Source organism: Balaenoptera musculus, chromosome 12 (assembly GCF_009873245.2).
Source record: "Balaenoptera musculus isolate JJ_BM4_2016_0621 chromosome 12, mBalMus1.pri.v3, whole genome shotgun sequence".
Lineage (NCBI taxonomy): Eukaryota > Metazoa > Chordata > Mammalia > Artiodactyla > Balaenopteridae > Balaenoptera > Balaenoptera musculus.
Genome location: NC_045796.1, coordinates 9,252,628 through 9,273,162, shown reverse-complemented (window position 1 = coordinate 9,273,162; position 20,535 = coordinate 9,252,628). Strand labels below are relative to the sequence as shown.

General features: G+C 47.3%; 1 protein-coding gene across 1 annotated transcript in view; it reads left to right on the top strand.

Moving 5' to 3' along the window:
* Positions 1-8,122: 8,122 nt before the first annotated feature.
* The window catches only part of TMEM181 (transmembrane protein 181), a 72,459-nt gene continuing 60,046 nt past the window's right edge, over positions 8,123-20,535 (top strand). Inside the window, exon 1 of the mRNA XM_036871001.1 lies at positions 8,123-8,253. Coding sequence (XP_036726896.1) covers positions 8,123-8,253 — 131 coding nt within the window. The remainder of the gene's footprint in view (positions 8,254-20,535) is intronic.

The following is a 20,535-nucleotide window of genomic DNA, read 5'->3' as shown; positions in this document are numbered from 1 at the left end:
AATTACACCAGCAGCTTTCCCAGGTCTCCAGCTTGCAGAAGGCCATCGTGGGAGTTCTCAGCCTCCGTAATCACATGAGCCAATTCCTCATAATAAATACATATATTCTGTTGGTTCCTGTTGTTTCTATTTCTTTGGAGAACCTAATGCACCACCTCATAAAACTGTTGAGATAACTGAGTGAGACAGTGCCGTCACGTGCTTATCACAGTGTCTAGCACACAATATGAAATGGGTCTATTATGATAGTTGTTGGTAATAAAACTACCATTGGGGCTTCCCTGGTGGCGCAGTGGTTAAGAATCTACCTGCCAATGCAGGGGACACGGGTTTGAGCCCTGGTCCAGGAAGATCCCACATGCCGCGGAGCAACTAGGCCCGTGCACCACAACTACTGAGCCTGCGCTCTAGAGCCCGCGAGCCACAACTACTGAAGCCCACGTGCCACAACTACTGAGCCCGTGTGCCTAGAGCCCGTGCTCCGCAACAAGAGAAGCCACCGCAGTGAGAAGCCCGTGCACCGCGACAAAAAGTAGCCCCCGCTTACCGCAACTAGAGAAAGCCCACGCGCAGCAACGAAGACCCAACGCAGCCAAAAATAAATAATTCAAAAAAAAAAAAAAACTACCATTAACAGTGTATCCAGGGAATATCTCAACTCAGAGCCAGAAAAACAAGAAACTTACTGTGTGGTTTCTTTGAGGAGCAGAGAAAGAATTGCGTGTTGCTGTTTGTGACTGAGCAATAATAAATTACACCGGCCACATTTATAGTCCTCTGCATCGCATCTTCCAGTTAGATTTTCTTATGGCTCTCCTATTGTATTTCACTCAGAGGATGAAAATGATCTGAAGAGTAGTTTTGATTTGATGATTCTTTGCAGAGTCTCTTTATGTTCTCAGAAGAAACAATGCCCTTTAAAATCGAATCCACAAATAAACAAGCCAGTAACCATAAGGAACCCTGTATAAAATGCAGTTCACTCTGAGGTCTCATGATTTCATATTTCAAAAGACAGGGCTGCAAAGGATTAACTTTAAGGGGTATTTCTCCTCTTTTGCTACCAACACCTTTTAAAGAGGCATCAAAAACAGATTTACAAACTGTATATTCAGTCAAATTTCGTGTAAATGAACAATGTATTTCACTTAGAAAAGGTATAAAAAGTTGCTGGCTTCAAATCTTTTCAAAATGTCATTAACATCTTGATCTTTAAAAATTGAACATTGGGGGCCTTCCCTGGTGTCGCAGTGGTTGAGAATCTGCCTGCCAATGCAGGGGACACGGGTTCGAGCCCTGGTCTGGGAAGATCCCACATGCCGCGGAGCGACTAGGCCCGTGAGCCACAACTACTGAGCCTGCGCGTCTGGAGCCTGTGCTCCGCAACAAGAGAGGCCGCGACGGTGAGAGGCCCGCGCACCGCGATGAAGAGTGGCCCCCACTTGCCGCAACTAGAGAAAGCCCTCGCACAGAAACAATGACCCAACACAGCCATAAATAAATAAATAAATAAACCCAAAAAAAGTTAAACAACAACAACAAAATAATAATAATTGAACATTGGGGGAGTTCCCTGGTGGTCCAGTGGTGAGGACTCTGTGCTTTCACCGAGGGCCCAGGTCCGGGAACCAAGATCCCGCAAGCCGCATGGCTTGGCCAAAAAAAAAAAATTGAACATTGGGGCAATCACTAAAGGGACTTGGGCAGTAATTTAATGTATTACATGTATTGTAAGAGAAGTATTTTAAAATGTTTACAGTGATTGTCAGTGGTGAATATATGGATGATTTTCATTTTCTTAGCTAAGCTTCTGTGTGTTATATAAGTTTCTATAATGAGAAAGAATGGATATCAGTACTCTTGAGGGGAGGAAATATGTAAATGCTCCAGGGGAGTTAACCCATTAATGAGAATTTACTGTGGACCAGGCGTGTATTAAGTGCTCTACATAATCTTTCCCACAAACTCATGAGGCAGCCTGCATTATCATTCTTTTTGTACACATGAAAGGGACCAAAACTTAGAGATATTAAGTATTCAGCCCAAACTCACATTGCTAAAAAAGTGGTAGAGTCACTCATCTTTCTGATTAGAACCTGTGCTCTTAGCCGCCATTGAATGAACATTCTAGCTTTTTTGCAGTTGCATAAGAGCATCACAATAAGATAATGGTCCTTTTAACAAGTGAAAGTGTAGAAGGGATAATTTGAGGGCATTCAACAAACATGTATTAAGTACCTATCTGAGCTGAGCACCAGCATAATATCGTTAATAAGACATGGTCCAAAACATGAAGGTGGAGGACTGAACATACATTACTTTTGCTAAAAACCTCACAAAACCCCTGAAACTCCACTAAAACAACAGTAAAGGGATTTAAAAAAAAATTAATACACCCTCAAGGACAGGAAGAATGGGGGAGAAGATAATAACAACAAAATTTTGCAAATCATAAAGCAAATGAGCAGATATGGAAAGCCTTATATCCTTAGCCTGCAATGAGGAAAGCCAGAAAACAACACAATCTGCACCATAGATTCCTCAAGCATTTTGGGAACTAGCAGCAGAATCACCTTCTTTAGAAGTGAGAGTGAAGGGGCTTCCCTGGTGGCACAGTTGTTAAGAATCCGCCTGCCAATGCAGGGGACATGGGTTCGAGCCCTGGTCCAGGAAGATCCCACATGCCACGGAGCAACTAAGCCCTTGCGCCACAACTACTGAGCCTGCGCTCTAGAGCCCGTGAGCCACAACTGCTGAGCCTGCGCACCTAGAGCCCGTGCTCCGCAACAAGAGAAGCCACCGCAATGAGAAGCCCACGCACCGCAACGAAGAGTAGCCCCCTCTCGCGGCAACTAGAGAAAGCCCGCGCGCAGCAACGAAGACCCAACGCAGCCAAAAAAAAAAAAAGTGAGAGTGAAGATGGGGCAAAAATCATGATGGATCACTGCAGACCACTAGAATAGCTACAAGTAAAAATCTCGATGAAATCGAGAGTAGTAAGGACATGGTGCAACTGGAGCTCCTGCACCTTGTTGGTGGGAATGTAAAATGTCACAGTCACTTTGGAAAACAGTTTGACCATGTCTACTAAAGCCAAATATATGTGTAATCTATAACCCAGTGATTTCACTAGGTATAAACCCAAGTAAAATGAGTGCTTACGCCCCTCCCAAAAAGTGTACAAGAAAGTTCATAATCAGAATAACCAAAAACGGATAAATTATGCTGTATCTATATACTGGCATGCTATATAGCAAAAACAAAGAAACCAAAACCACAAAACACTGCATGAAACAACATTTAAAAATACAACATAATATTCAGCTTACAAAAGTCAAGCAGAAGAATGCATACTGTATGATTCTATATAATATTCAAAAATAGGCAAAATATATTTATAATGATAGAAGCCAGAATAGTGGTTACCACTGGAAGAAGAAGTGGCAGGGAAAAGACAAGACAGAGCCTTCTGGAGGGTTGGAAATGTCCTGTATCTTCATGTTCGTAGTGGTTACATGGATGAATATATATGTAAAAGTTGGATAATGTATACACTTAAAATTGCATAATGTTATGTATGTTATGCCTCACTTAAAAAAAACAACAACAGGAAGATAGATTGAATGTCTGATAAGCAGTTAAATTCCCAAATCTATCTCCACTCTGTGCCAGTAGGCAACTTCCATTCCCCGACATTGGTGGGAAACTAGAGGTTGATTCCCTAGAGACTATGAAATTGAGGGTATCTGGACTGGGACATACTGGGCAAAATCACAGGCAGGGAAACTGTGCTGAAAACAGGGGTATAGAAGCTAACCTTCAAAGATAGCCCCAAACAGTTCCCCTCCTCCCTATATGGGCATGAAGCAGCTCCCATCAAGAGGTTGAGTCCTGTTAATTCCATTAATCTGGGCTGGGTCTCTACTGCTTCAACCTGTAGGATACAGAGAAAGTGCTGTCCTGGGACTTACAAGCACTGGCATTAAGAAGGCCTGTCTGCCTACACTATCTCCTTCTGAGAACCTACTGCCATACTGTGAGGAAGCCCAAGCAGCTTCATGGAGAGGCCTATGTGGAAGAGAGTCAGGCCCTTTGCCAGCAGCTCAGCTGAGCTCCCAGCATCAGATGGCCAGCCATGTGAGTGAACCATCATGGAACTGGATCCTCCAGCTGGAGGAGCCACCCTGGCTGATGTCATATGGAACAAGCACAAACTGTCTTTGCTAAGCTTTGCTCAAATTGCAATATTGTGAGTAAATATATGACTTATTTTAAGCCACTAATTTTGCAGCACAGCAATTGATTGCCAAAACAAGGAGGATGAAGTAAATATGAACATTAAATGCATAAGGACCCTCCCCATCCTTCCTCCTCCATTCTGCTCCCAGAATACTGGCACCCAGACCTTCACCTTCCAGTAAGAAATGAAAGAATCCTTCTCTACAAGACGGGATTGATTGTGTTAGTTTTCTGTTGTGGCAAAATGAACTATCTCAAAACATCAACATATCATGATTTTGTCATGATTCTCTCTGGGCTTAGGTGGGCATTTCTTCTCCATATGTTGAGCATTGGTGTTACTCACGTGGCTGCCTTGAGTTGAGAGCTGGGCTGGGGCTGGAACGTTCAAGACGGCCTTGCTCACACGTCTGGCAGCTGGTGCTGGCTGTTAGCAGGAGCATCTCAGGTCTTCTCTCTGTAGTTCACATCTTCTAGGTCTCTCTCCACAGGTTCTCTCCAGCAGGAAAGCTCAGACTGGCGTACACAGGCTGGCTTTCAAGAGGCTGAAAACAGAAGGTACAACACTTCTTGAGCCTACAGCCAGAAGACATTCAGTGTAACTCCCAACTCATTTTACTTGTCCAAGCAAATTACAGAACCAGCCCAGATTCAAGGTGAGAGGAAATGGATTCTGTTCCTTGGTGGGAGAAGTTGTGCAGTCACAGTACAAAAGGGTGCCCTTCGGATTCCAATCTCAGAGGAAACCTAACCATATTGACATCAGGAGTGCGTCAAGGAAATACCTCAGCCATATTATGTACAGCAAAGCCCCCTCCCTCCATAAATACACACACACAGCTTCCAAACATGTTAGTGTTCCACTCTTAAATGGGAGCCTTAAACCAAATCACTGGACATCTGAAGAAAACTTCTAATATGAAAGATAGAGACACAACCAAGGAGTAAAGAGCAACTTGGAGAAAGTGGATTATAAAAGGGGAAGGACATATTTTTAAACTATCGTTAATATTGAGAGAGAATGAGGGAGAGAGAGAAAGATAAGGAGGAGAAGGAGAAGGAAGAAGAAGAAGGGGGAGGAGGAGGAGGGAGGAGAGTAGAGGAGGGAGGGAAAACATTACATCCGTGAAACAAGAATAGGATGTTCTTTAAGAAGTAATATTCAGTGAACTAATCAAAGCTCTTAGAAATTAAAAGAATCATAGTATTGATAGAAACAAAAATCTTAACAGAAAGATTGGAATACAATGTTGAATAAAAGCAGAATAAATAGAAAAAGAAATGAAAACTGGTAAAGAAATTAGAGGAACAGTTCGGCATGACCACTTCCAACTAATGGGAGTTCAGAAAGAAAGAATAAATAAAACAGAGGGAAGAACATTATCAAGGAAACAATCAAGAAAATTTCCCCAAACTGAAGTACTTGGATTGCTAGCGGAAAAAATTGCTCTAAAAGTCCAGTCCAATGGATAAGAACAGCCCCACATAATCTTGAAATGTCAACATACTATGAACAAAATGAAGCTTCTATATGCTTTCAGAGAGAAAAAAAATTATATAAAAAGGATCAGGATTGCTCATGGCTTCAGACTTCTCAGTAGAAACATTGGAATCTGAAAGACAATGGAGAAATGCCTTCAAAATTTAGAGGGAAAATTATTTCCAACCTAGAGTTCTGTCCCTAGCTACACTATCAAGAAAGTGTAAGGGTAAACGAATGACATTTTTCTACATTTAAGACCTCAAAAAATTGCATTCCATGGCTCCTTTCTCAGATGTCTTCTAGAAGATATGTTCCTCCAATAAAGAGAGAGACATTGGATCCAAAGAACAGAGGGGAGAGAATTCCCAGGTTGATGGTAAAGAGATGGCTTAGATGACAGCTATGCACCAGGCATAGGACAACCAGTTCACAGCTGGTCAGAAGGCCAAGATGAGATTTCGCAAAGATGAAACTGATAGAATGCATCTTGTGCCTGAATAGCTTAAGAGGGGAATTAATTAGACAATTGGTGGGGGACCTGAGGTTGAAATAAAAATCAGTACATAGAAAACTAGGCAGTAAAATATAATTATTAATTCTAGAGGAAATGTACAGAAGAGGAAAAGTAATTACAGTATACTACCTGGCTCAAGTGTGTGTAACATTTACGCAGTTGTTACATATGTATACGCACCGGTGTATGTGTGCTATTTTATCTAGCATTTCCAGCTCTTTGTGGGAAAAGAAGTAACGAGGTAGATGAGTACCCCACGGTGCTAGAGCCAGAAGACTTGCATTGTCCTCTAGGGGCTACAGTAGTTCAAAGTTGGGGCAGTGGGGGGGGAAGCTTAGGCTGGAGAAGCTAGAGGAGGATTCCTGGAGAATTTTTAAGTGCTCTGGGGTATCTCTGAGGTTAGTTAATATTTCCCCTAGTGATAAGCTCTCTGTAGCCAGTCATAAAATAATTGAAATATGGCATATGCTGGTCTCATAATCTCTACCGCATTACAGAAAACAAATCTGCATGTGTTTTTCCTGAAAGATCTCGTCTTAGCTCCATTCTTTGTCCTCCTGAGATGGTTAAATACGATGCTCACATTATTGAATTAGGACTAAAGCCTAACTGTGCACAGTGCAGGATGATCAGAAATTACGGCAATATTTGCAAGACCTGAGTGGACAGCTTGGCCAGCCGACAAAAAAGTTGTTCCAAAATGCAAGGGGAGGGAGGAAATAAAACATGATGATAAAAACAAAGAGCAAGGAAGAGTGGGTGAAATTAGAACATAGGTAAAAGTAGCAGGAAATACAGGAATTCTGAGACTATCTAAAGTGAGTGATCATTAGACTCACCTGAGGAGCTTTGAAAAATACAGATTCCTGGGAACCATATTCTATAATTTAGATTCAATAGGGTAAGTTGGACCCCCGAAACGTATATTTGTAAAGGCTCCTCTACTGTGCACACAACCAACCTCACATGGAAACCTGTCCTGAATTCATGTGGAAGCACACTGACATCATCTGGAACAACCGTTTCTCCACCTGTTATTGGGGAAATTCACAAGAGGAGATGACACCATCTTTGGGTAAGTAGTCTCATGGAAGACGTGTTGATTTGTGAGTTTCACTTGACACACTAGTGTTGAGCTTTGTAGAGGATGAAACTCCTTTGCCCAGACTTTATTTTTTATTTTTGGTGGCTATAGAACGTATGGGAAAAGGCATCTCATTTGGACACATTCCTTTATCATTAAAAGATACTCATTAAAACATAACCATAATGGGTTTCGTTTAAAATGTTTTTGCATCAGGTCAAGGGGAACCCAGGAAGAAGGAAAAGCATTCCGGGAGCTGTCCGTGGTGCTGAACGCGAGACCCCGCGCCAGCCTTTGACCTTCCCAGCGAGAAAGGGCTCTCGGTCCGTCCCCAAGCCCCATTTTCCTTTCTCTTCCCCTGTCCGGTTTCTTCCCTTTCCCAACAGGAGCAGTAGCAAGGGCGGCCCTTTGCATTTTTGTCCTGGGCTGCAGACGACCTTGTGCTGGGCTCCGCCACCCCCAGCCCGCCCTCTCCTTCTCCCCCCTCGCTGGGCGGCGGCTGATGGGCGCGGCGCCCTCCCCTCCTCAGGCCCCCCTCGGCGGGGCGGGGACCTCCATCCCCACCCTCCCTGGGGCCGCCTCCCAGCGTCGTAGCGCTGGCGCCCTGAGCGCGCCGGGCGCCCCCTTCCTCCGCGCCCCCTCCCACCTCCCCCTCGGTCCCACCCCGCCGGCGGCCCCGATCCCCGCAGCTGGGAAGAGAGAGGGGGCGAAGGAAGCGATACAAAGGGCGGAGCGGCGGGAGGAGGGGACGCCGGGGCTCGCGAGGACGGCGGCGTCCGGCTCCGGCGGGCGCGGCGCGGGCATGGACGCCGAGTACCCTGCCTTCGAGCCCCCGCTCTGCAGCGAGCTCAAGCACCTGTGCAAGCGGCTCCAGGAGGCGTACCGGGAGCTGAAGGAGGACCTCACACCTTTCAGAGATGACCGCTACTACAGGTAGGGGCGGGCCGGACTGCGGGGCGGGGGGCGGCAGAGCCCGGCTTTGGAAAGCAGCCCCGCCCACGCCGCGCTCGCCCGGGCCCGGCCTGCGCTCCCGGCCTGGCCTGCGCTCCCGGGCTGGGCGGGGTCCTGCCCTCGGCCGCCCTCTCCTCCGGGAGGGCGCCGAGCCCCGGGGAGGGGCGCGGAGGGGGCGGCAGGCCGGCGGGGCTTGGCTGCTTCGCTCTGGCTCGCACGCCGGGGGGTCAAGGACAGACCCGGGGAGCCGAGGCGAAGAGCTGTTTTCCATTCCCTGGAAAGCTGAGCCGAGGTTCTCAAATCCTGAGACAGGGACCCGCGGGGCTTCAGTCCCTGCTTTGCTCCTCCCTCTCTCCCTTCCCTTCCTGTCATCCCCTCCACCCTCACCCCCCATGCCTACCGCGCCGCTCTTCGCTCAGGCCTTGCTGAGACCTGGTTTGGGGAGACACCACTCGCCCTCGAGCGTGGGCAGCGAGGGCCTTGGCCTCTCCCCTGGGGTACTCAGGCCCCTGGGCTTCGGTGGGGATCTCTGAGGCTGGGCTGGTGCTGAGGACTGGGGGCAGCTGGCCTCAGGGCTGAGCGGCACCAAGGTGAAGATGCTGGCGGAAGCCGTGTGTCAGCACCCCAAGCAGCTGTTGGTTTGGACTTGTCTTCGTTCCTCTCTGTCTCCCTCTCCTGCAGCCAGAGGGAGAGCTGCGAGGACCTGCAGTCCCTTGCCTGCGAGCAGGGCACCCGCAGCTTCCCCCCTGCGCTTTGCTGTTCTGATAGGAAAGTGTATCCATTGCCAGTGGCTGGACTTACCTGCTGTGTTGCGGTGTGATGAAAGGACCCTGCAGGGGTCTGGAGGCTGGAGCCTAGACTGACTTTGTTACTAACTAGCTCTGTGACCCGGAGAAACTTAGTTGCTAACTCTGCACTTCAAGCTTCCTCATCAGTAAAATGGGAAGCTTGAACCAGAAGGTTTGTTTCAGGTGAGGGTTCTAGTGACGATTCACTCACCCCGTGCTTAAGGATGGCAGGTGTATTGCACAGCTATCTTTGAAGTGGTAGTAGTCATTTTTGTACAATCCACCCTGGACTAAAAGTCCTATGTGTGTACGTACTCAGAAGAACATGTATCACACTTATCATCAGATTTTTTTCAAAAGCCTAATGGCTTCCCAGGGGCTAATCAGCAATGTATTGCTGACCAATATATTTGTCATAAAATTACTGAGTGGGAAAGCCCATTTTAAAGCATGTAATCTCAAGATCATATGGAGTAGCTTTTAGATGAGCCTCACAATCTATCTAATTCAGCCCCCTAGGAGACCTGACAGTACGGGTCCCTGATGTCATGGGGCTTATAGGTAATTAACAAGCGAGTACATACTGCAATGAGTGCTAGCAAGATAATAAACCAGGTGACATGATAGAGTGGTGGGGCGCTACTTCAGAGAAGGTGGTCAAGGAAGGCCTTTTGAGAAGGTCATATTTGAGAGGGGAAGAATGAGTTGCCCACTAGACAATGATCTGGGCAGGAAAGTTCCAGAAGAGGAAGAGGAAGTGCAAAGCCCCTAGAGGCCACAATAACATGGTATGTTCAAGGAACAGGCAGAAGACCAGCATGTTTGGAGCACAATGGTCAGAGAGAGGCAGGGCCAAGTCACATAGCACCTTGAAGACTAAGGAATATGGGTTTCATTAGAATTCTAAAGTGAAGCCATCAGAGGGTTTAAGTGGGGAAGTGACACGAGCAGTTTGGTTGCCTGTCCTACTCAAGCATTTGAATCTTTGCTCCAGGAGCAACTTCATTCGTTGAGTTGGATCTTGAAGACCGTGAATTCACTATGGATGGAAGGGGACAGTGATGATTTCTGCCCCCTCCCCCTGGCCTGAGAATAAGTTAACTGCAGAGTGCTTTACAATCTTGTGTGTCGGTCGGCAGAGCGGCTAGGCTGAATCACAAAGACTGTTTTATAGTGAGGAGATGTTTCAGGTCACTGAACTATCTTCCACCGCTCCACTGAATTTTTATATCAGTGGATTGTACCTTTACAGACCTAGGTGAAATACGCTTGGGTTTCTAAGTTGGGAAGCTGAGAGTTACAGCTCCTTCGTCTGTCTAGCTGGAAGGTGAACTTGCTACTGTAATTTTTTCTCCTGCTCTTCTCACCATATTCATTTCCTCATTAGTGATTTATGACTAAAAGTCACCAGTCCATTCTTCCCTGGAAGACCAGGGATTCACTTCGTGTAGCTGACAGTTTCCTCATAACAGGGCGTAGAAAGGAGACAGCTGCTAATGCTCTGTTTTCAAAAGATGGTTGGCCCCTCCGTTAGGTGGTCTGTCTATCTGCATCTTAGCTACATAACTTGGTATCACTGAAAAACGGCAGCCCTGTCGTCAAAGGACTCACAGTCATTTTCACAAAATGGGAGATGACAGTTGTCCTGCCTGCTAGGAGAGGGGGCAATGCACGGTGTGGGTGATAAAACAGGAAGCTGGGCATCTGAAATCCCAACACTATTGACTTTCACTGAGGATTGGTTCATCAGAAAAATGAAGCAAGGATGTTGTGAGGCTCAAGTGCTTTTTGAAGGTAACACTAAAGATGCTTTCCAATACAGATAATGGAAAAACCAAATTAACCGGCCTAAACAATAAGGGAAAGGATTGAGTTGTTGATCCAGCAGCTTAATGATGTCACCAAGTCCTTTCTTTTTTTACTTGGTAGCAATTGGATGTACTTGGCCCCTAGTAATCCTTTGGGCTATTGCTTCTCGTTCATATTCATGGGGAGAACTGGCTGGCTTTCTACAGCTCTCTAAAAGAGGAGGATCAACTTGAAGCCCACAGCAAAACTCCTAGAATCTCTTCTATATCCCCACCAAATGGTACCAATGAAGACAGACATGTGTTAACAAGGACATGGAACTTTCCCGCATTGCAGACGGGGGGTAAATTAGTACAACCACTGTGGAAAATAGTTTGCAGTATCTACTAACATTGAGCATACACATATCTTTTGGCCCAGCAACTCCTCTTAGATATGTACCCTACAGACATGCGTACACATGTCTGTCAACGGACATGCACTAAAATGTTCATAGCAGTGCAATTTGTAATACTCCTGAACTGGAAGGCAGCCAAATACTCATCAACAGTAGAATGGATAAATTTGGCTTGTTCCATAATGGAGTAGGATACAACAATAAAAGTAAACAGCTAACAACTACACATAAGAGTGAATCTCACACACACCTAATGCAAGCAAAAGAGGCCAGAAACAAAGAATACACACTGTTTGATTCCATTTATATAAAAAGTATGAAACGGGTGAAACGACTCTACACTGTTGGGAATCAGGATAGTGGTTATCCTTGAGGGGGCAGGGACTGGACGGGGGCAGAAGAGGGTTTTCTGGTGGTGGTTACACGGGGATTCTCAGTCTGTGAACAGTTATCAGGCTGTACACATGACATGTGTACTTTGCTGTGTGTGTGTTATGCTTCAGTAGAAAGCTTTAAACAACACCAGCTCCTGTGTCTCATTGACTAGATCGGGCCACTTGTCCTTTCTTGAACACAGGCTGGCAAAGGGGACGGCATTAGACTTAAGCAAATCACAGTGCCCCAGGACCTGAGGGGAGCCAGTGCGCCTAAGGCATACGTCTTCAAGGGAGGAGGGGTAAATAGCCAGACCAAACTGGGGTTCTGTTCGGAAGAAGATGTGGGCAATGGATGCCGGGTAGGCAATCAACTATGTCCATGGCATAAAGGATAAAGGGCTAAAGAAACATGAAGGATAATAGATGTGATCCTTTAGAGCTCAGCTCTCAGAGAATTTGTGTTTGGCCATTTTGAGGATCCATCCTTTGTTTCTTGGGTTATTACTTTATCTGTGTAAAATATAGGAGCGAGCAAGTTGGACTTGAGTTTTCTTGGCCAGTGAGGTGATACCCCAGGGTGTCCTCACCCACGAGGCTTCTGGAAGCAACATTTCATCACGTCGGTGGATTCATCAGGGCTCTGGGGCTGACCCTCAGTCCTGCTGGCTTAATTTCGCCAGCACATTGAGAGAAAACCAGCTTTCAGTGAAGCCTTCACATTAACCAAGCTCTGGATTAATGTGCAGAATCAGAATGCCAGTTTAACTGGCCGATGCAGACCCATGAGAACACAGGCAGTGGTGGGCATGGAGTCAGAGCCAGGGCAGCTAGTCAGATCAGGGCTTCTCAATGCTGGCCGCACATCAGAATCATCTGGGGGAGCTTTTAAAGATACAGAGGCCCAGACCCCACCATCGAGGATTCTGACTTAATTGGCCTGGGCTGATTCTCAGCTGGGATGGAGAACCCATGTGCGTGAGGGGAAGGTTTACGAGCATCAGGCTGAGAGAGCCTGGTGTACCCATCTCCTCAATGGGACGGACTTGCCATTGGACAGGAGTATTGGGAGTTGTTAGTCAAGGCTCTCTCTCCCCTACACAAACTCAGTGGCCGCTGTCAACCATTACCTCGGCTGATTCTCCCTTTACCATGCTCCTAGGCTGACCAACCTTCCTTGTTGAATTAATACATCTGGGCAGGTTGCAGTCAGGTTTAAAGGTCTGAGAGCCATTGTTTTTCTATTTAAGGCAAACTTGCGTGTCTATACCCTGTCCCATTGGTACTGACGTGAATGTTAATGTTTCAGCGGGCTGACTTTCTCCTTGTTTTCAACTTCCTGGAGCAACTCTGACTATTGAGCATTGATGTCTCTCTCTGTCTTTTGTTTCTTTTTTGATGGGAGGAAATAATAAGTGTCCCTGAACCAGCTTCTCTGGGGAATTCCCCAGCGGTCCAGTGGTTAAGACTTCGTGCTTTCATTGCCAAGGGCATGGGTTCAGTCCCTGGTTGGGGAACTAAGATCCCACAAGCAACACAGTGCTTTGGCAAAAAAAAACACAACAAAAAAACCTTCTCTGTCTCCATCATTTCAAAGATAGAAAAATCATTTCATTAAGCTTACATGCTTGAGAACTTAGAATTGGGTACAAATCTGGCTCAGTGGCAGAGGCTGGCACTGTTGTTTTCTCTCTGGGACAAGATGCAGGCCCCAGGTGGGCCACGGGCCACAGACCTGAGCAAACACATGTGTGAGGAGCCAGCGGCGGATGCCAGGGCAGGTCAGCTACCCCCGGGCACCCCCCGCATGTCTCCATGCAACCCCCTAACCAGCACTCCATCCCCACGACTCCCGCTCTTCCCCAGGCTCTCCTCTCCCTGCTCTAGGGTCTTCCTCCGTCCCTTATCCCCCATCGTGCTCAGGTCTGCCTTCCCCTCCGCTCTGACTCCTTCCCATCTGCTTAAACAAACAGACTTCCCTCAGCCCAGCCTCCTTTGGAAGCAACCATGTCTTCTTCTCCAACATATGTTGGTCTGGCTTCTGCCCCCACCCACCATGTTTTTCTATAAATGGGTTAAAGATGGTCCCAGCACGTTGGCTCCCATGTTGTTTGTTTTTTCACTTATTTCATAGAAGATGCCTAACTCCCTCCCACTGGCACCCAACTCAAATTCTCACAATTACTTTAAATATAGCCCAAAGAAGCATATTTTTAGCCATTCAGAGTCCCTGCTTTGCACACCTGTGAAACTGCACCCAAAATCTGCTAGCCATCGATATAGCCATTGATATGACAAACCCTGTGGCTATAAAAAGACCCTGAATCATGGTTCCCCTTGGGAGCCGTCTGACCCCGTCTCCCCACCCTGCTGCCAAGCGACACCACCCGGGCCCACAATCCCCCTCTCTGACCCCCTCTCCTCCGGGAGTTCCCTGCCCTCTCCTCCCCTGAGTAGTGGCCCTGACTGCTGTCTGGGCGAGGAGGGTCCTCCTGCTGAGAGGGACCGCCCTGCGTTCACCCTGTCCACGTGTCACCGGACAAAGCTTGTTGTGCACCACTGCCACCTTGTGGTCCTGTCTCTTCCTGGATCTGCCTGGAAACCCTGGAACGCGCCACACCCGTCCTGGCGCTGCTCTTGCCCAGGTCCCTGGTGACCTCGAAGCATCAAATCCAGTGGCCCCTTTCAGGCCCTCACTGTGTGATCCTGAAGGATTTGCCCCCTGGAGCTGGGACTGTCTTTTAGAGCTCTTTGTCCCTCCAGGGGCTCCAGAGATGCCCTTCTCTCATGTTCGCCTCTTGCACCTTGTCCTCTACACGGTCTCAAAGCTTCTTTTTTTTTAATTTTATTTTTTATAAATTTATTTATTTTATTTATTTATTTTTGGCTGTGTTGGGTCTTCATTGCTGCCCACGGGCTTTTCTCTAGCTGCGACGAGCGGGGGCTAATCTTTGTTGTGGGGCGCGGGCTTCTCATTGTGGTGGCTTCTCTTGTTGTGGCTCACGGGCTCTAGAGCGCAGGCTCAGTAGTTGTGGTGCACGGGCTTAGTTGCTCCGTGGCATGTGGGATCTTCCCGGACCAGGGCTTGAACCCGTGTCCCCTGCATTGGCAGGCGGACTCCCAACTACTGCGCCACCAGAGAAGCCCCTCAAAGCTTCTTAGGCAGAGTCTCTGTTTACTGTTTGAGCTCAGAATGGACCCTACTTTCCCCCAAGGCCATGGCACTATGATTAACAGCACTAAACGGGACTTCCCTGGTGGTGCAGTGGTTAAGAATCCGCCTGCCAATGCAGGGGACACGTGTTTGAGCCCTGGTCCGGGAAGATCCCACATGCCGCGGAGCAAAACCCGTGCGCCACAACTACTGAGCCTGCGTGCCACAACTACTGAAGCTTGTGTGCCTAGAGCCCGTGCTCCGCAACAAGAGAAGCCACCGCAATGAGAAGCCCGTGCGCCGCAACGAAGAGTAGCCCCCATTCGCCTCAGCTAGAGAAAGCCCGCATGCAGCAACGAAGACCCAGTGCAGCCAAAAATAAATAAATAAATAAATAAATATTTTAAAAAGGAGATGATGTTACCGTAAGAAAGGGATTGTGGACTGGGAGGGGGAAGTAATATCCTGGTTTGTCACAGCCCCACATAATGCATGGCATCCAGAACCGATCCCTCTGAGTGATGGTCTGCCCTGCACAGAAATGGGAGTATCGCGCCTCGCTTGATCCAGACATGGTGTTTCTATTCACATGGCCCAAGACTGCATTCACCGTTTTTTCCCGCCTTCAGCCTTTGGACATTATTTCTAATCTTGAGTCTGTCATCATCTCATTAGCTATTCCTCTAATCCCACAACCAGAGGATGATATATTTTGAGGCTGTATTGTTGGGTACGTATATGTTTATAATGGACGTCTCTTCTTGCCCTGTTGTCCCTTTTGCTAGTCTACAATGTCCTTCTTTGTCCCTTGAACTATATATTGTCAGATATTAAAATTGCTACCCTGCTACTGTAGACTCACTATGTATCAAGCCCTGGGCTAAGAGGTTATATGTATCATCTTATATAATTTTCCCAACAACCCGGTTAGGTCTAGAAGATCAAGTAACTTGTCCAAGGTTACTTTTTTTTTTTTTTTTTTAAGATTTATTGATTTATTGATTGATTGAGTGATTGCTATGTTGGGTCTTCGTTTCTGTGCTAGGGCTTTCTCTAGTTGCGGCAAGTGGGGGCCACTCTTCATCGCGGTGCGCGGGTCTCTCACCATCGCGGCCTCTCTTGTTGCGGAGCAGAGGCTCCAGACGCGCAGGCTCAGTAATTGTGGCTCACGGGCCTGGTTGCTCCGCGGCATGTGGGATCTCCCCAGACCAGGGCTCGAACCCGTGTGCCCTGCATTGGCAGGCAGACTCTCAACCGCTGCGCCACCAGGGAAGCCCCCAAGGTTACTTTTTATGGCCAGAATTCAAACTCAAGTCTGTATGCCCTCACAGTCCTTGTCTCTAACCACTGCGGGAGACGATTTCAGATTTCAAATTACTCAGAAAAAAAGATCTATACAGCCCCCAACAGAGCACTGATTCTTAGGATGGAACATTCAGTTGTGGTCAGCTTGGGTATGCTGGGGGAGTGGGGGGGACTGGGGTGTGGAATTAGAACTGCTGGGTGCTGATAGAAAGTCCAATCCAGTGGTTAGAGGGCAGCTTCTGTGGAGCATGGGAGAGACCACAGGCTGACGACCAGGAAAAGGTTGGGTTTGGAGGCCCCATGGTGTGTCTGGCAGCAGGAAAGGTAGGAGGCCTGTGTCCCTGATGGTTCTCACCCTCCTGGGCTGAGTCTCAAAGAAAGGACTCCAGTCTTCATAGAAGAGAGGGCTGACATGAACAAAGCCTGTATTATCTTCTTTCATTCTTCCAACTAGGACATACCCAGGGGCCTTGTTCAGTGCAGATTCTGATTCAGGCTCTGGGCTGAGATTCTGCATTTCCAGCAAGCTCTCAGGTGATGCCAATGCTGCCTGTCTGTGGACCACATTTTGAGTTGCAAAGCTTTTGACATTTCTACCTCCATTTACAAAGGCCTGGGGCTACTAGAAGGTTTCCAAGTCAGGGTCTCAAACAAAGAGAATAAAACAAAATTCCAGTTATTAGAGCTGGATCCAAAGGTGGGAAAGAAAAAGGAATAAGGTAGAGGCCCCATTTTGAGAACTTGGTCTGAAAAAAAAATGTATGAGGAGTTTTATTAGGGCAACCCAGGGTCAGTATAACAGCAAAGGCAGCATGAAGCTGAATTCTAAGGTGCTGGGTTGGGTCAGGGGCTCTCAAACTTTAATGTGTATAAGAGCTACCATGGAACTTGTTTAATAAATGAGGATTCCTAGGTCCTACCCCCCAGGGATTCTGAATTAGTCAGTAAAAATATGTGTCCTAGGAATCTGCATTTTAACAGATGCCCCGATGTCTGATGGTACTGAATCACAGGCTTTCCAAATCCCTCCCATTTAAATTGGGAGGCTTGTGTTCTACCTTAGTTCTTTCTTCTCACTCTGCCCTTCTTCTCCTATGGTTGGGTCACTTCTACTTATCCCTTAAGGCCAAACTCAGGGGCAATCTCCTTCCTAAAGCCTCTCATTATGACTCTTACACTGCAGGCTGACACGGTCTCAAGTCCATCTTGGTTGTATAAGCTGGGTTTCACCTGGCCCCTTGGCTGGTGTCTTTGAGCAGTAGACAACCTGCACCTCCTTTCATTGTGGCCCTGGTCTCTCCCTACCCCATTGCCCGGTCCAGTCTGGGTAGTTCCCGCTTCTTATACTCTTCCAGCATTTCTGTAACAGCTTATACCCACCATGTTGGGATCACCTCTCATCATCTACCTCTCCCAGGGCCTTGCAAACGCCATGAAGGCAGGACCACATCTTACCCATCTCTATGTTATGAGCACCTGATACAAAGTCCATCTCATAATAGGTGCTCAACTGATAACTGCTGCATGAAAAACATGAATGAGCAAACAGAAGAGGTTCCACTAATTACAAGCAGCCATACTTTGCCCTAGCTTTTTTTTTTTAAATCACTCCCTATTTTATCAAATTTATTTATTTATTTATTTTTGGCTGTGTTGGGTCTTCGTTTCTGTGCGAGGGCTTTCTCTAGTTGTGGCAAGTGGGGGCCACTCTTCATCGCGGTGCGCGGGCCTCTCACCGTCGCGGCCTCTCTTGTTGCGGAGCACAGGCTCCAGACGCGCAGGCTCAGTAGTTGTGGCTCACGGGCTTAGTTGCTCCGCGGCATGTGGGATCTTCCCGGACCCGGGCTCGAACCCGTGTCCCCTGCATTAGCAGGCGGATTCTCAACCACTGTGCCACCAGGGAAACCCTTTGCCCTAGTTTTTAAAGGTAGAAATTATTAACTGAAGAGTCCCATGTGAGCTCCCAGTAAAACTGAGAAGAACCTGCTGGGCATTGGTTGCCCTAGAGCAACCACTCAATATAACATAGGAAATTAACTAAAAATATATAGTGGAAAATTATTAAACTACATTAGAAAATATTTAGTTAATGCAGTCAAGGAGCCTGATTCCTCCAGCTCCGTTTTTCTTTCTCAAGATCGCTTTGGCTATTCGGGGTCTTTTGTGTCTCCATGCAAATTTTAAGATTTTTTGTTCTAGTTCTGTGAAAAATGCCACTGGTAATTTGATAGGGTTTGCATTGAATCTGTAGGTTGCCTTGGGTAATTTAGTCATTTTGACAATATTGATTCTTCCAATCCAAGAGCATGGTATATCTCTCCATCTGTTTGTGTCATCTTCGATTTCTTTCATCAGTGTCTTATAGTTTTCAGAGTACAGGTCTTTTGCCTTCTTAGAACGGTTTATTCCTAGGTATTTTATTCTTTCTGATGCAATAATAAATGGGATTGTTTTTTTAATTTCTCTTTCTCAAGATCTATTCTTTATATGGAGCCACTATTTATTTAGTTTGTTAGTTATTTATAAAATTATTTATTTATTTATTTGGCTGCGCCAGGTCTTAGTTGTGGCATGTGGAATCTCTAGTTGCGGCATGCGGGATCTTTAGTTGCAGCACACGGGCTCTTTTAGTTGCAGCATGTGGGCTCTTAGTTGTGGCATGAGGGATCTAGTTCCCTGACCAGGGATTGAACCCGGGCCCCCTGCATTAGGAGCATGGAGTCTTAACCACTGACCACCAGGGAAGTCCCTGGAGCTCCTATTTAGAATATATGAAGAAATCCTACACCACCACCACCACGACATGGCAAAATATCCAAAAATGGGCAAAACATCAGAACAGAGAGTGTACGGAGTAGGAAACCCAAAAGGCATATGAAGAAATGCTCCAACTCTGGAAACAGGGAAATGCCAATTAAAACATTAAAACTAAGAGATGGGTCGGGCAGTTCGTCTGGTAAACACTGCACTGATGCTCTGCTTTTCAGCGTCACCAGGATCCCGGCTGACACCTGATGCATGAAGGCCCTGGGGCTGTGTCCCAGCGAGGGGATCCCGACACAGCTGCACCAACCCGTCTCTCCCTAGCCAGCCCTGGGCGACGTCTCCCACTGTCATATCAGTGCCATTTTGTCCCTCACCCTTAGGCTCTGCACCTTGGTTATGGCTTTCCAAACTCATAAGGGTACCTTCTTAGCTGCAGGGCTAAGCACCCTTTTCTTTAACACTGGAAAAATGATTCCTTTCTACAGAGTACAGGTTCCCATCAGGTGCTTTGAGTACAACCCCAGGAGGCCTGAGAGAGGGGCCGCTTGCTGGCCGGCGTGCAGCCTTTTCCCTGTGCTGTGTGTGCACCGTGTCCCCTACTTCTCACTTTCCAGCTGGCACTTCTCTGCTGGACATCTGTCTACTGAGTCCCCATCACTGAGGCATGATGAAGGTATAATTAGGCCCAGGCTTGAAGCACACTCCCCAGGGGAGTGGTAGCCTCCTTGGACCCACAATACCCACCAGTCCCATTTCATGGTGCTTTGTTCATTCATCACTTGGTGTGTCCAGGTGGCACAACTCTGTGCTTAAGGCAAGTCCAGAATGCCTTGAACTGGCTGCTTGTATTTGTACTGCACCTGGAATTCAACAACGGAGGTGCTGTATGCTTATCAGAGCTCTTCCTGGTGGTTCACCCCAGCTTCATTATTTTTATGTGTATCTTAATGTGAGCCGAGCTACGGCCCACGCAACAGAGCTGTTTTGTTCTTTTTTTCTTTAATGCTACATCTTGCTCTGAACCAAGAAGAAAAGAGAAAGATATTCATCTCCTGGGGAGCAGAGCAGGTGTAAGCACCCCAGCTATTCTCTGGGGCCCCAGTCTTTCTTCGGCTGCAGTGATGACTCAGCTCTTACAGCAGAAAGAGCGTCATTTGCCAGATGAGAACAGGCCTCCAAGCTGGGGCAGGACATCCAAAGCGTGAAGCATGCCTTGTCCCTGAAATACGAAAGCTGGGGCTCTGGATTAGTTTCCAGGGCCACCGTGACAAAATACCACAAACTGGGGGGCTTAAACAACAGGCATTTATGGTCTCACAGTTCTGGAGGCCAGAATTCTGATATCAAGATGCCGGCAGGTTTGTTTCTTCTGAGGGCTGTGAGGGAGGACCTGCTCCAGGCCTTTCTCCTAGATTCTGGTGGCCCCGCATGTCCCTTGGCTCATAGATGGCTGTCTGTCTTCACATCGTCTTCCTTCTATGCATGTCTGTCTCGCATCCAAATTTCCCTTCATTATAAGGACACCAGCCATGTTGGACCAGGGCCCACTCTGACCTCATCTTAACTTGATCATCTGCAAAGACCCTATTTCCAGAAAAGGCCACCTTCACAGGCACCTGGGGTTAGGACTTCTGAGTCTTTTGCGAGGGGCACGATTGATAGAGGGCTGTG